Source organism: Podarcis cretensis (assembly GCF_951804945.1).
Source record: "Podarcis cretensis genome assembly, chromosome: 7".
Taxonomy (NCBI): domain Eukaryota; kingdom Metazoa; phylum Chordata; class Lepidosauria; order Squamata; family Lacertidae; genus Podarcis; species Podarcis cretensis.
The window spans coordinates 35,829,282-35,844,507 of NC_137176.1; the positions used below are offsets into that span (position 1 = coordinate 35,829,282).

At 40.9% G+C, this 15,226-nt stretch overlaps 1 protein-coding gene across 1 annotated transcript in view; it reads right to left on the reverse strand.

Moving 5' to 3' along the window:
- The window catches only part of LOC307219571 (uncharacterized protein), a gene marked incomplete at both ends in the record, with an annotated part of 53,184 nt that extends 39,669 nt beyond the window's left edge, over positions 1–13,515 (reverse strand). Inside the window, 2 exons of the mRNA XM_079982815.1 lie at positions 11,473–11,558; positions 13,377–13,515. Coding sequence (XP_079838941.1) covers positions 11,473–11,558; positions 13,377–13,515 — 225 coding nt within the window. The remainder of the gene's footprint in view (positions 1–11,472; positions 11,559–13,376) is intronic.
- Between the last annotated feature and the right edge of the window lie 1,711 nt (positions 13,516–15,226).

The window sequence follows — 15,226 nt, forward strand, 5'->3', positions numbered from 1 at the left end:
CCAAAACCACAATTAGTATTTTTCAAGAATTGAATTAGATCCGGTTTATATGATCTGGTTAATTCCTAAATAGCTGATTAACCACACTTTTTCCAGGAAATTGTATCATTCTGCACCATGACATCACTGCAGATTAACACTATTATCATATTATTATTTTCTGTGAATCATATACAGCTGCTCTCAACACATCTTTACTGCATGAATCATTCACTAAAATGAATAAATAAAACAAAATGAATTAAAACAAGGACAGGGCCAAAGCTGAATTTATTTGGGTCTAAATTGGAGAAAACTTTTATTTTTTTTGTTTCATGTTTTTCTCTGGAATCAGTGACAAAGGTTCAATTTTACTTTATATCACAATCAAAATAGGGGAAGTATCCCAGGATACAGGTTAGGGAGAAGGGATCAATTATAAGTTTTATTTCACTGTTTTGGAGTTAATTAACTTTTGAAGCAGGTCTAAATTTCTATTCATTTGCTGCCTTTACAAAGCTTGCATCAAGATGCAGAATCAGGCCAAACTATACACCTTATTGTAGCCTGCACAGGAAGAAATGTGACTCTTTTGGTGGGCTCTTTTGGTTCCCTACTGGGAAGACTTGCTACTGGCATCTATATTGTTGAAATGCCTGTATTGCAGGGGGTTGAACTAGAGGACCCTTGGGGTACCTTCCAACTCCACAATTCTATGATTCCATGAAATATTATTGCAACCCAAGTGGAATGGGTAAAATACATTGCTTGTTCTATAGGGAGAGTTAACTCATCCTTTCCTTCAGTAAGCAAGTTTGCTAATGATAAGCTAAACAATAATTAATGGAAAACATAGATGCCTCTGGGTAAATAAACTTTGCTATTGAGTGGCATAGAAAGAATCCCCAGTTTATTGTTAAGCATTGTAACAGGCCAGGGGAAAGAAGATATTCTGTTTGGAGGCTCAGTGAAAAAAGAATGAAGTCTTGCCTGGGTGAAACCTGGTGCTTTAAGAAACCTTGTCCAGTTTTTTTGTGTTTTTTTTTATTTATCTTACAATTAAAAAAGAACAACAATAATGCAATATTTAAAAACAAGAAAGATTAAAAGAACAGTAGGACTAAAATTTAAACTTGCAACTCAGCAACACTCCATATCTATATCTGTGTTTACAGAACTGAAGAAAACATAATTCAGCCAGACTACCACCCAGCTAATAAGCAGTTTTGCAACACCCTGATTTCACATGACATGTGGTGGGTGGTTCTATAATTCTTACGTTTATAAAAATAAAAAAGCAACCCAAAGAGGCTGAAAGTGGAAGTAGATGACGTGTGTGGGGAGGGGGTGCTTAACTTCCCCCCTTCTTGCACTTTTTGAGGTCAGAATTGCCCCCCACCCCCACTGGTTTCACGTCCATGTGGGGAAAGTTACAGGGTGCCTGTAGAAAAATCTGCCTGTGATGCAGCTGATTTTCATTAAAACAATATTGAGAGGAATAACCATGGCTTTTACACTGAAGGCCCTGATATTAAGTACCAGAGTTTATGTGTCACATTCAAGGGTAAATATTTGGTGCATCTATTGAGGCAAAACACAGCAGCAGAGTGGATCGTAATACAGAACAAGCGCTCTATGGAACTAGAAAAATAATGCTACTTAGCATAGCATATGATATCTTGTAACATAAAGTCACTCATTAACCAGACTTGTGACTACATGGTATTCAAATGGGTTTTTTTTTTAGTTGTCTTGCTGTATAGCCAGAGGTCTCTTTTGTGTTTTTAATAAGCATGACGTGCATTTTCCAATGTTCCGAGTTTCAAGATATTGCAGGTCAAACCACAGATTTCTGAGTCCCGCTGGAAAACAAAGCTAACCAAAACTTCCCATGCCTGACAGTGAAAAAAGCCTCCACATGTCGCACCAGGAAGTGACATCAGCCCCTGAGGTTTTCATTTGTGTGTTTCTTAAAAAATTGTCTAGCAGTGCTGCGTTTCTTGTGCAAGTCCACAGGCTATTGTGGGAATGATAGAGGACAAACATCTAGCAGTTTTACTGACTAATGATGCATCATTATTTGACAGTCTCATTAACAATCCATTGACCTTCATAAAAATGGAAGTTTTAGGGGGAAAGGAAACCATCCCATATCTATTTATCAATAAAATACCAGCATGGCAGTTATGTGAGTATAAAGATCTGCAGCACAGGCTATTTTAAATCAATATATAGCATTTTCAATCATCTGTCAATTCTTTGTACCCTTTCCAGGTATTTTTCTGCCCTTCCATTGGTTTTTCTGACCAACTGGCTCCCCAGTTTTCAACCCCCGACACACATGCAGCACATAGCCCTTCTTGACCCTGTTTCTTGTCTGAGCTGTTCCTCCTACCAAATTGACTCTACTTTTTCTGGCAGCAGCTCACTGTTTTCCTTTACCAACATAGAATGTTCCGTGACATCACAGCAGCTCAGCCAATCTGTAGTGAACAACCATATTGGGTGAATATTCCCCCTCCCCCCGTTCTCAGGGCTTCACTCCAGAGTGAAATGGCCTGTGTTGTGAAGCTTCAGCTGGTGCAAAATGTGAAGGTCACTGTGGCGTTTGCCTGTTCATTTGAAAATGCCTGTACAGGGGGGGAGAAAGAGTTAATTGGTAGACCAATAGAAAAGCTAGAGGCGGAGCCTACCTGTTTATAAAAGAGCTTAGCCCGAAGTTAGTTAGTTAGTTAGTTGGTTGGCTGGGAAAAGGCAGTTGGGAAAGCAATTGGCAGACAGTTGGAAATAGAGAGACAGTTAGTGCAGTTGGTTCTTGTGTGAAGGGAGGTAGAAGAGTTAGAGACAGGATAAAATAAGACTAAGAAGGTAAAGAGTAACAACGTTTTGAATGCAGTTAAAGTTTATTTGTGTTTGCAATAAACTACACTCTTCTTTGTTAACTTAAGAACCTGACTGAGACCAAGTGATTGACCGGGGAGGACCTGGTTGGTGGCAGCAGATTAGTGGTGTACAGGTCAATAGTCCATGAGACGACCAGGGGCTCCATATGAATGCCACAGTCGCACTGATTTCTGGAGCTCACTTTGCTGACCAGTGATCACTTGGTTTTTGTTTCATCTCCACTTGCTCCCAGTACATTTCCAGGTGCAATTCAAAGTTCTTCTTCTTCAAATTTATATATTTAAAGCCCTAACAGTTATGGACTATGCTGTATGAAGGACTGTCCCCTCCCATACAAACCTGTCAGCCCCCTGTTTTCCCACATTAGAGGTCAGGTCCTGCAATACATCTAACCAAGAATCAAAAGTATGATTGATGGGGATGCAAGAAAGGAGCTGTCCAGCTTGTGAAACCTCCTCCCTTTGGAGGTTCCATTAGTTCCCATTCTCTTAAGCTTCTGGTGGGCTGCTGAGAGCTTTTTATTTAGCTTGGATTTTAGTGTAGGTTATTATTTATTTATTTCATCTCTATACTGCTTTATATTTTTAAGAAAAATCTCAAAGCGGTTTACAGCATATTAAAACGTCAATAAAACAATCCAGAATCAACCATTTCTGAAGAAAGTCAAATATAAAGTATACAGTCAAAGCAACATAATTAACAGAAAACTAGAATATTATCTTAAAGATTTCAAAACAAAACATTACAAAGGAGGTCAGCTACAGAATACATATTTAACACAAACAAAGTTAACAAAAAAAAAAACACCTTAAGCATTTAAAAAAACCCCAAAACCATTGCTAAGTGAAGCCAAATATAAAATGCACAGCTCCATCTTCTTGTTTTGATGCTGAATTGTTTTCTTGTTTGAAATTGTCTTTAGTAATTTGAACTATTTCTGTGCTTTTGTGTTGCATGTATTTTTTATTGTTAAGCCATTTTGAATTTATTTTAAGATTTTTTTTTAATAAAGAAAAGCTATATATTAATGGTTTTAATGAATAATCATAAAATCAGTTTTCCATAAGTAGGATCAGGTGATGGGAGAGACCATAGATATCTGCTGCCAATCAGAGAAGACAATATTGGGTTAGATAGACTAGACAGCTGGCTAATTACACTCTATACCTTTAAAGCACATTTGCAACTCATTCTTTCCTTCAGAAGAACTGTAGTTTACCCTTCACAGAGTAACAATTCTCAGCAATCCTCAACAAACTGCAGTGCCCAGAATCCTTTGAGGGAAAGAATGTGCTTCAAATATGCTTTAAACATATATTGTGTACACAGCCTCTGACTCAGTATAATACACCTTCCAAAGTTGGTAGGAGCTATTAGCTCATCTCAGAGTCTGCCAAAAGTCAACCTCGTGGAGCTGCTTTCACACCCAAGACTTGTGGCCAGCAGAGAGCTATCATAAAAGAAAAATTTAACCCACAACATAATTAATCAGTATTAATAGTACATGAGCAATTGTCTACTTATGTAGACTTTGTGTCCTGTGGTTTCAACATGAAAATTGCATTGTGTCCTATTTTAAGATTTTTTTCTAAAAATCAGGATGTCTTAGATTAAGAGTGTGCCAAATTTATCTCTACTGTGGAAGTAAAATAAGAGCAAATCATTGTGTTGGCCCCAAGAAATATATGTGTATCTCGAGTTAAGTACCTAATTTGTTCCAGTGGCCGTTCTTAACCTGAAACTGTTCTTAACCTGAAGCATCACTAGCTAATGGGGCCTCCCGCTGCTACCGCGCCGCCGGAGCACGATTTCTGTTCTCATCCTGAAGCAAAGTTCTTAACCTGAGGTAATATTTCTGGGTTAGCGGAGTCTGTAACCTGAAGAGTATGTAACCCGAAGTGTATGTAACCCAAGGTACCACTGTATATATATATGCTCCTACACCCACATTTTGGAGTCTAATGTATTGTTTAATTCTGACCCCCAAGCACTGATGCTTCTTCCACGTATGAGCTTCCAAAAATGCTGTGTTCACACATTTTTCATTGGTCCAGGCTCTATGCATAGACCCAACTTGTCTGCCTCCTTCTCAACCCCCTCACTTCCATTCCTAACCATTGCTCTACATCTGGGTGACATGTAAGATAATTGCAGGACACTTACACTCTCGATAAACTATGGTTTCCCCCTTTCCGCAGCCCTTTGAAGTTTCAGACAGTTTCATGATAATTGATAATCTAATCTCTTCCAAGCTCTGTTTTTTTGGGGGGGGGGAAGGGGGGAGTTGTTGGCGACTGCTCTGGAATAGCAAGCAGGGGAAAATATTACAGCATAAGTATTGATTTCTGCATGCAGAGGTCACTGTGTGGGGATTACACTTTTATCACACAAGGTGAAGTGTTGGCAAGATCCTAATAATAACTACTGAGTGCTAGTTAAATATGGGGGCCAGGGGGAGGAAAACAATCTTTTATTCTTAGTACCTCAAGGCTATACATGGCAATTACTATTGCGGAGGCAATAAAGAAGTTGTTAATTACAGGTTTTATACCCTTGTAGCCCAAAGTAGGAATGAAAGGACTAAAGGTTACAGAGTGAAAACTGAAGAAAGAAAGAAAGAAAGTTATAGGTCTTGTTTTTCCTTTGCAAGAGGAATAATTTACTGCAGCACAAGGGTTTGGGGCCCAATAAATAAGCAAAGAAAAGTACATGTAACCCACGTTAGGGAGCATAAATGAGGCTACAAGTTGCTGTATATTTTTGATGAGCTGCCATGTTTTTACCTTAATTAAATGAATGGTATAGCCCTATTGTGTCCTATACAAAAATCTGTATTTATTGCTGAATAGACTGTCAGATTGTTTGGACTGTGATCCTAAGCATACCTGGGTCCAATAGACCCAAACAACTTGGTATTTGGGAATGGAGATTTAATGTATCTGTGAAGAAGTTTAGCAATTTGTTCTGTTTTCATTTGGGATCAGTGGGCATATAACACATACCTTGGATGCTTCCAATTTTGTTGGTAGTTGCTCAAGCTGAACATGGCAGTTCTATGCCCAAGTGAGGAAATGTAATGTCACAAAAGTTGTCAAATCAAAACTTCAAGAATTGAGAATAATCTGTAGCTATGGGATTTGGTATCAGGGATATCCATTAAGTTCTATGGAACACATTACAATACAGTATGGGGATACCCATTAAGTTCTTAGCTGGAATACATTACAATCCAAAGACTGTCTCAAGTGACAACAATGGCAAAACTAATCTGATGGGCTTCCAGACAGGAGTTTATTTTGTAAACAAAGCTGTTCATGTACAAAAGTTTTTCATAGCATACACACAGTGTCATTAAACCTTGTTCTTTTTTAAAAAATTAATATGGATTTTCCCTTAACAAAGAAAATCTGATAAAGGAAAACAACACACTGTACACCCGCAGTTATCACTGGCGCGGAGGCTCATTAGCATATTTTGAGGGAGAGTAGTGATGCTTTGGTGGGTGGTCTCTGGGACCATATCCTTATTCCTTTTTGTTTCTCATATGAGCATAAACTAGTTGCTGTATTTCTGAACATGCCTATTTCTAAACACACATTCTCTGTCTAAGTTATATTGGCTAAATGACATTCCTATTAGTTCTCCTTCATAGCTTGCAATTGAATGTGCCTGTGGACAGAGTTGCAGATGGCCAAAGATTAAGTCTGCAATCCTATGGACATTTACTAGGGAGTAAGTCTCATTGAACAGGAAGACATAGGATTGGGCTCCATGTGTTCATGATGTACGACAAGGCTGAGGGTCTTGTCATCTCACAGATAATTTGTTTGCAAAACACAGTCCATATCACACTGACATTCCTATTTAAATGCAGAAAAATTTGATGCAGCATACACTTAGAAGGCAATATATGTAGACTCTGCACATGAACATTCCTTTGTTGACAAGCAATGTTCATGAGAAGTTGTAGTACTGTACTGTATGCTAAGCAGAGTGAGTGTAGTACAGTTCTTTACATGCTGACAAGAACAAATATATGCACACTCACACCTCACAAAATTCACACATACATAATGAAGGTAAAATTAAACACTTTTGAGATAAAGTTCATTGATTAAAAAACTCAACAGACCAGTGCAATTATGACTGCCAATACCACTGGCTCATAAAACTCTGCTCAAAAGCAGCAGACATCAGCAAATGGTCATTAGTCTGTTGCCTACACACCGTTAAAAAGGGGGGGGGGGTGTCAGAAAGAAAGGTTTCCAGATAGGTTTCCAGAAAAGGTGGTACAAACTGTCATGCCGTTCCTAATTTAGTTTGCATTGTACACAAAGTGCCATACAACACATTGATGGAAGCTGACTGTGAGAAAGTGATGCAAGGAGTTAGTCACGTGACCCAAGCCATGTGGGAAATAGCACCCTTCATTTGGTAGCTGGCAGAGAAAGGAGGTCACCAGGATCCAGGGGAGTCAAAGCCTGGAGGTGTCTCTTGGGGTCAGTAGGGTGTAAGAGGGTGGCATGGCTCTGGCAGTGAACATAAAGGCTGCCTGTGGATCTGGCGGAGAAGAAGAGCTTGGGGATTGGCTGATGTCAGGTTCCCTTTGGGCAATTTTAAAAGTCATTTTTAAGTGACCTACTGCTGGAAAGAGAAGTGAGCTATCTTCAGGGTGGGGGTGGAAATCTCAGTAGCATTGTGGATAATGAAGTGGCTATAGCTGCTTCTGCAAGCTAAGGGAGTCCTAGGCAGCTAGGAGTGATGTTGCTTTTAGCACTGTAAGCTCATTGACTGTTAAGCCTGCACTACCACTTGTTCCTGCCACTCCTGGTAAGCTTTGAGGGTATCCACCATTGAGGCATAATGTGGGTGGGTTGCTGGAGGGAATCATGCCCAGGACTTTTCCAAACCTGTTAGGATCCAGATACCTGATGGACCATCCCTCCCTTTATTGGTCATGTCAGGCCATGTGGTGTGTAGCAAAGGCTCATTTTGATGGGGAGGGCTCATGACATTGACTGTGAGACAGAGCCTTCTCAGTGGTGGTCCCTTGTTTTGTTTTATCCCCCAATGGAGATAAAACTGCCTTCATCAATAATTATGTTTAGATGTCAGCTGAAAACACATGTCTTCACACAGGCATTTGCTGGAGGCTTGATTAATTAATATTATACTAGTTACAGGTAGGTAGCCGCGTTGGTCTGCCATAGTCGAAACAAAATAAAAAAAAATCCTTCCAGTAGCACCTTAGAGACCAACTAAGTTTGTTATTGGTATGAGCTTTCATGTGCATGCACACTTCTTCAGAGACACTGAAACAGAAGTCACCAGATCCTCATATATAGTGAGATGGTGGGGAGGGGTATTACTCAGAAGGGTGGTGGGAATGGGTGATTGGCTGATAGTTGTGGTAAATATTATACTGAAGCTGCTGGTGGATTGGATCAAATTGTTCTTTAGTTGTACAGTTTATTGGATACGCCATAGAGTTTTAATTGTATCTATTGAAAGGATTCCCTTTTTGTATTTTTAAGCTTCATTATGTAAATTGCTCTGGGATATTCATATATCCATGAGTGGTCCATGAGTTGAATAAACAAATAAACAAAATACTGATATATGTATTTACCTTGATGTTGTTCCATTGAAAAATACAGTAAGTAATTGCATTTGAGTCCATGGAGGTAAATGACACTCAGAGAGATATAACAGGAATAAATGAGAGCTGCAAGTGGAAGAAGACTGGGAGGCATGGCTTAAAATTGGGATTCCAGTCACATGAAGTGAGATTGGATGGTTGTTGCCAAATCATCTGTCCCTAGTGATCTGCTCCTGAAATGGGAGCATAGCCATTAATTTCAGTGGACAGCCAATCTGCACACAGATGGGCTCACTCTGCTGAAATGAATACAGATCTGCATGCTTGCTAGAGATCTGTGTGCACATCTGAGCATGCACAGATCTCTGGACTGGGCTCAGTTTCTCACATGCAAAGGGGTGTGTACAGCATTGCCATTTAAAGAGGTCAAGTGCACAACATTCAATCCCAGTCATAGTATTAAATTAAATGTATATGTGCCATTAACATATTGTAGCCATAGTTATAGAAAATGCAGAAACATCCAAATAGTTATTAATGATGCAACTGAAATATGTAACAGAATAGAGGGGCATAGCTCAATGGTGCAGCACAGGCTGTGCATTGGGAAAAATTCCTAGGCTTCAGTCCCTGACATCTTCCAGCAGAGGTGGGGAAGACTCCTGTCTGAAACCTGGAGAGCTGTTGCCTGCCAGAGTAGGCCAGGCTTCCTCAGTATGGTGCTCTCCTGTCAGCCCCAGGCAGCATGGATAATGGTCAAGGAAGATGTCAGCTGTAGTCCAAACCATCTAGACAGGGCCCCAAGTTGGGGAAGGCTAGTGTAGATAATATTAAACTAAATGCACCCATGTTTGATAGGGCAGCTTCCTATTCCTAATTATGATTTGATGGGAGGAAAAGGCTTGCTGTAAAGTGAGAATTCGGAATACCTTCTGTTATATGAAAGGCAGCAATATTTGGGATAATAAATACCCATCTGATTTATACATCAGATCTCTATAAAAATGGATATTAGTGGTCAGGCATTAACTATCAATGAAAGAGCGTTTTGGATCCAAGCTGCTACATTATCCTGACACAATCCTTATGGGTCTGCTTTGGCACCTACACATCACAGCTCGCATGACATGAAAGATTGGAGATCATAGCATCAGTTCTGCACACTACAGGGTGAGAACAAGGCTAGCTCGTGGAGATGATGTGACACATTTCCTTTTCTTTGATTAGCATCCAAACTCATTTAGGAATGCTGTTCCATATTTAGGGAAAGGAGTAAATTCTGTGTTTTTTTGTACAAGCATGCAACACTTTGCATTGAGGCGGGTTTGAAAATGAGGAATGTGCTGCTCTACATAATTTTAATCAGAGCTAAGAGGGCTTCAGATTTATGGAGAACCTATCCATTAAAATAATGCCCTACCTGCAGGAAAATCACATACTTTTAACAGAAGAGTCATATGCCCCACAAGTGTCCTACATGCATATCTGCATTCTTAAAGACAGCCAGGGGTGCCAGCTGCAGGGAGCCAAGCCCTTTTGCCTCCACTCCCATGTTTTTGGGGTTGGGGTCGGGCCCCCACAATGACTGAAAAGTGTGGAGGGGAAGGAGGGTTGAAGCAGCCTCCCACCAGTGGCGTCACCAGGAGGAGGCAGAGGAGGAGCCACTGGCCATTGAAGCCATGTGGCTGCCATGCTCAGTTCCGCTCTCGGCTCCTCCCAACATCCTGATGTCATGTTTGGGACGTTGTGCATGTGAGATTGGCTCCCCCAATCACCCTCGTAAGCTGGTGCCTCTGAAGTGAGTTTTTCTGTATCTGCTTTGTACATGTCACCTGTGCAGAGGATGTGCTAGGTCTAGGAGAGGGCTTGGCTGTCTGTCCTTCATTGCCAAAGAACCTCATATTTAAGTAGACCTCTGCTGTGTTGAATGAACCAGTTTAGTCCTGCTTATCCCCACCCCCATCGTTCTGCCTGGACACAGAGGTCCAGCTCCAAGGGCCTTCTGGCAGTTGGCAGAGGGCCTTCTTGGTGGTGACGCCCACCCTGTGGAACGCCCTCCCACCAGATGTCAAGGAAATAAACAACTATTTGACTTGTAGAAGGCATCTGAAGGCAGCCCTGTTTCGGGAAGTTTTTAATATTTGATGTTTTATTCTGTTGGGAGCCACCCAGAGTGGCTGGGGAAACCCAGCCAGATGGGCAGGGTATAAATAAATTATTATTATTATTATTATTATTATTATTATTATTATTATTATTATTGGCGGGGTATGCATAAATCATCATCATCATCATCATCATCATCATCATCATCATCTTAGTAATGATGGCTTGCACCATATTTTCTTGGAAATAAGCTGGCTAAGAGAGAGAGATGCCTGTCACTTACACTTCTATTTGGGCGATGCCTGTTCCTTGGGTTACGTGCCTCTTCCTCCAGTCTATATGAATACAGTGGTACCTTGGGTTACATACACTTCAGGTTACAGACTCCGCTAACCCAGAAATAGTACCTTGGGTTAAAAGCTTTGCTTCAGCATGAGAACAGAAATTGTGCGGCGGCAGTGCAGCAGGCCCCACTAGCTAAAGTGGTGCTTCAGGTTAAGAACAGTTTCAGGTTAAGAATGGACCTCCGGAATGAATTAAGTACGGTACTTAACCCGAGGTACCACTGTACAAAGAAGGAAGAACAAAGAAAGAGTCTTTCCCTTTCTTTGCCATTTGTTTGCCATTAGCTCTCAGGAAAAAAAAAGTTGTGGATTAGGGTTGATGAGTTGGCATAACTTGTCATTTTACATTGTGTATATCTGTAAGAACTACCGGCATTCCATTCATATATAAAAATACGTATGCGTTGCTTTCCAGGACAAACCCCTGTAATGTGTACATAGGCCAAGTTTTAACAGAACTCAAAACACCCTTTGGTTTGTCTTCTTTTAGCTGACATTTATACGTTCAAACTTTATTATGTCCTCATGATGGCTAGAAACTTCTTCTTCTTCTTCTTCTTCTTCTTCTTCTTCTTCTTCTTCTTCTTCTTCTTCTCCTTCTCCTTCTCCTTCTCCTTCTCCTTCTTCTTCAAAAAAGAAAGAAATGACATGTACAGACTTGTCTACTGGAAGGGCCCAGAGATCAGAATCTGTGCTTTTCCTAATAAAAAAAGGTAATGGAGATGCTTGTAAACTGTATGCCCAAAGGCTCATGTACGGCTTGGATATTGTTATTCACAACCATTAAATTTATCTCTGGTTCTTAGCTTACCTTGTGTTTTAGGCACTTGGTATACGTCACTGCCCTTTAGCAGGCAGGTTATTAATAGAAATGACCTGTATATATATACATGTAAGGACATATTCTGTAAACAAAATTGCATTTTGTTCATTAGGTACAGTACAAATCAATGCCAGGAAACAGGAAACAGAGATATCATAAATAAGGAGATTTTATCTCTGCCTCCAAGGTGAAACGCTAAGAAGGTGTGTGCTATGCACAGGTATCAATCAATTATTAATATGAGAAGAGCACACGGCTGAATCGTTTCAGAAAATTTTAGCTGTCCCCTATGAGAAGGAAAGTGTCACAGCAACTGACGGTCGGTCTTACGAATCCCTGCAGGTGACCAGTATGTCACTGATACTTTTCTGTAGCAGGATAGGGTGTGGGGATACAGTAGCGGCCCATATTTAAAAACACTCAGAAAATATAATTAAAATCAACAATGAGCTAAAACCACATCAAAACACATGGCACCTTTCGTATGTCGAGACAGGCTTTCCTAAGCAAAAATGTTTTTCGCACATGTGGAAAAATGTACAGGGAAGGAGCATGCCTGATGTCAATTGACAGGGAGTTCCAAAAGCTTTAATAGTGCAATCCTTATCCTATTAAAAGGATTGCCATTTGCTCTGCCCCCTCCCCATGCCCCAGCCCAGTATTCACACCTTGAGCATGGATGTCTGCACAGGCAAGGCTTCCCTATGTGGACTTTTGCACAGCCTTTCCTAAACTTGTAAGGCTGATCCCATACAGCTCACTCATAAACCTGCGTGCATAGAAGTCTATGTGTTTAGGTTTGCCAAGGCAGATGTTCACACTGAACACATGGGCACTGGAGTCCCAAGAAGCTTTGTGACCTCACGGTTGGACCAGTGACCCTGCTGCTGCTTTATAAAACACAAAGACCTCTTCACACAATCAATGCACGGAGAAAGCTAAAAAGAAGAACATTTTTTGTTTTGTTTTCGGGTAACATGGGTAGATGTATACCAGTGCATCAGTTTAGGCAGTCCTGAATTTGTAAAGCCACTGCAGGAATGGATTTTAATGGATGGGCCCCTGGATTGGCATGGCAAATGTAAGGATGATGAATAAAAAGGGTCTCACTTTCAAGTAGACATGCATAAAACAGCACCTTTGGTGAATCTGGTTAAACTCTTATGATTCATGGTTCCTAGGAATATAGCTTTTTTAGTTTTAGGGATCTTATTTTTATGGAGTTTTACCCATCAAAAGGCAGGAAAAAAGAGATTAATGCTCATGGTGGCTTTGGTGTTGCCTTGCTATTCCTTTTGAATTGCCTCCAACATCAAGTTGTGCAAATACATGGTCCTAAATATAAGCTATTTTTTGCTTTCTTGTCTCTGGTATCAGTCTTTCAGAATAGAGAAATGCTATGCATGCTTCTTAGGAAGTTACAGCTTTCAATCTGAAGTTAAGTTTGGCAGGCAAGAGCCTTAATTAAAATAGTTGGTGCAGGTTTCTGTATGTTCCAGGGTCGGGGGCTGTTTCCCCCCGAGGATCACATTCCATTCTGGGTAACCTTTCAGGGGCCACATGCTAATGGTAGCTGCAGCCAGAGGCTTAAGTGGGTGGAGAAACAAAATGTTAAATTTACCTTTGTGCAGTAGGACAGGTTCTCCAACTCTCCTTATCATCCACAGAACCTTGGCAGGCTGCATTTGGCCCCTGTATTTGAGATTCTTTACCCTGGTGTACTCCTTTAGAAGTGTAAGCACAGACATTTGACACGTCATGTTGATGGTGATGCCTGAGAAACAGTGGACCAAACTGATGTAGACAGTGGTCTTAAATATAAAACTACCGGGAGCTCTTTGGTAAATGGAATCCTGGCATGTGACTGTTCATGATATCCCCCCTTGGTCCTCAGGACCATCAATCCAGTTCCTTTCACGAGCTCTAACTTCAGCCAAACTTTTGATGGAGATGGCGGGCTTTAAATAGTTCAGAAGCCTACACTCAGAACCAGAGAATCTAGACTCACCAGCAAATGCCTTGCGATCATAGAGATAGTATTGATCCCATAGTGGAAAGATGAATGTAGCCAATATCCTGAGCATTTCTTATGGGGCATCAACTCATATTTATCTTTATCTGTCAGCCGTGAATGCACACCACAAGGCTTGCCCTTTTGTAATGTAAACAGAAAATCACGTCTCTTAGCGCAAAGCCAAACTATTAAAATAGGCAGCTTTTATTCCCTTCATAATGTTCGGCAACATAAGGCGGTGCAACTGATGTGACTCCACAGCTGTTGCCAGGGGAAAGTAAGAATGTAGCTTGCCACATCTGGGGCGACATCTTTAAAGAGGCACTTAATCTGCAGTGCGGAGGTATGTTAAGCCTCTTTTCCTTTCTTTGCCTGTTCTCAAGCTAATGCAACTCCTGGAGAGCAGTGTTGATTTCAAGTCAAATGGATGAGATGAAAGAACAATTAAGAACAAGTGATACTAGGAGGCATTGTAGGAAACATAAAGGCAGAATAATAGCATAATCCCTCGAACAGTCTGGCAGAAGATTTATAATGTCACATTGGAAAGATGTCGGGGGTTTGAGACTCTAACTAAAAATGACATGGTTTTGTGTCTGTGTGGCAAGTGTGTGTCCCCATTTGTGAACACAGGAGCAATTATTGCTTGGGAGGTTTAAAATTGTGGATACCGCCTTCTCCAAAACCTTTGCTTGCCTGGGTTTCTCAAAATACAGTTTGCCCATGTGTGCTCCTGGGCCAATCTGCACTAGCAGTCTATCTTCAGATCCAAGAGTATAAACTTAGACCTCTGTGAACTACAACTAGGCACCCAACAAAAATGTACATTCCAAACACCTGGTGCCAGTAGCAAGCCAGTAGGTCCAACTAGATGTTGCTGGTCCCCTTTCCCCCAGAATCACTGTCAAAATTTATCAAATGCTGAGGGATGAAAAATGGCTTGTCATCACCTTCATATCTAGTGTAAGAAGCTGCCTTGGTTTATCTATCTCAGTATTGTCAACAGCGACTGGCTGTAGTTCTCCAGGATTTCAGACCTCAGTATCTGTCCCAGTCCAACCTGGAGATACCATGGATTGGACCTAGGGGCTTCTGCATGTGGAGTTGATGCTCAACCACTGAGCTCCAGCCCTTCCTCAAGGTCCTGTGAATTGCTCCCAAGGTACCTGGTCAGCCACTGTCTGCAACAGAATGCTAGATCAGAACTTCCGCCAAGGCAGTTTCCACATTCTTAATCTGAGCAGGGAAAACTTCTTAGAAAACAAACAAACAAACAACAACCAACCAACCATTCAGGTTCTTAGCATCAGCAAAATCCATCCTCTGAATTTCCCCACATGAAATATGAATGGAAAGCAAGTCCATGAAAGAAGCTTGTTTCAAAAGAAAATAGAAAAGATCTGGCTTGAGCGGAGAGAAATGATTCACTAGAATGTGGAGTTCCTACCATTTTTCCT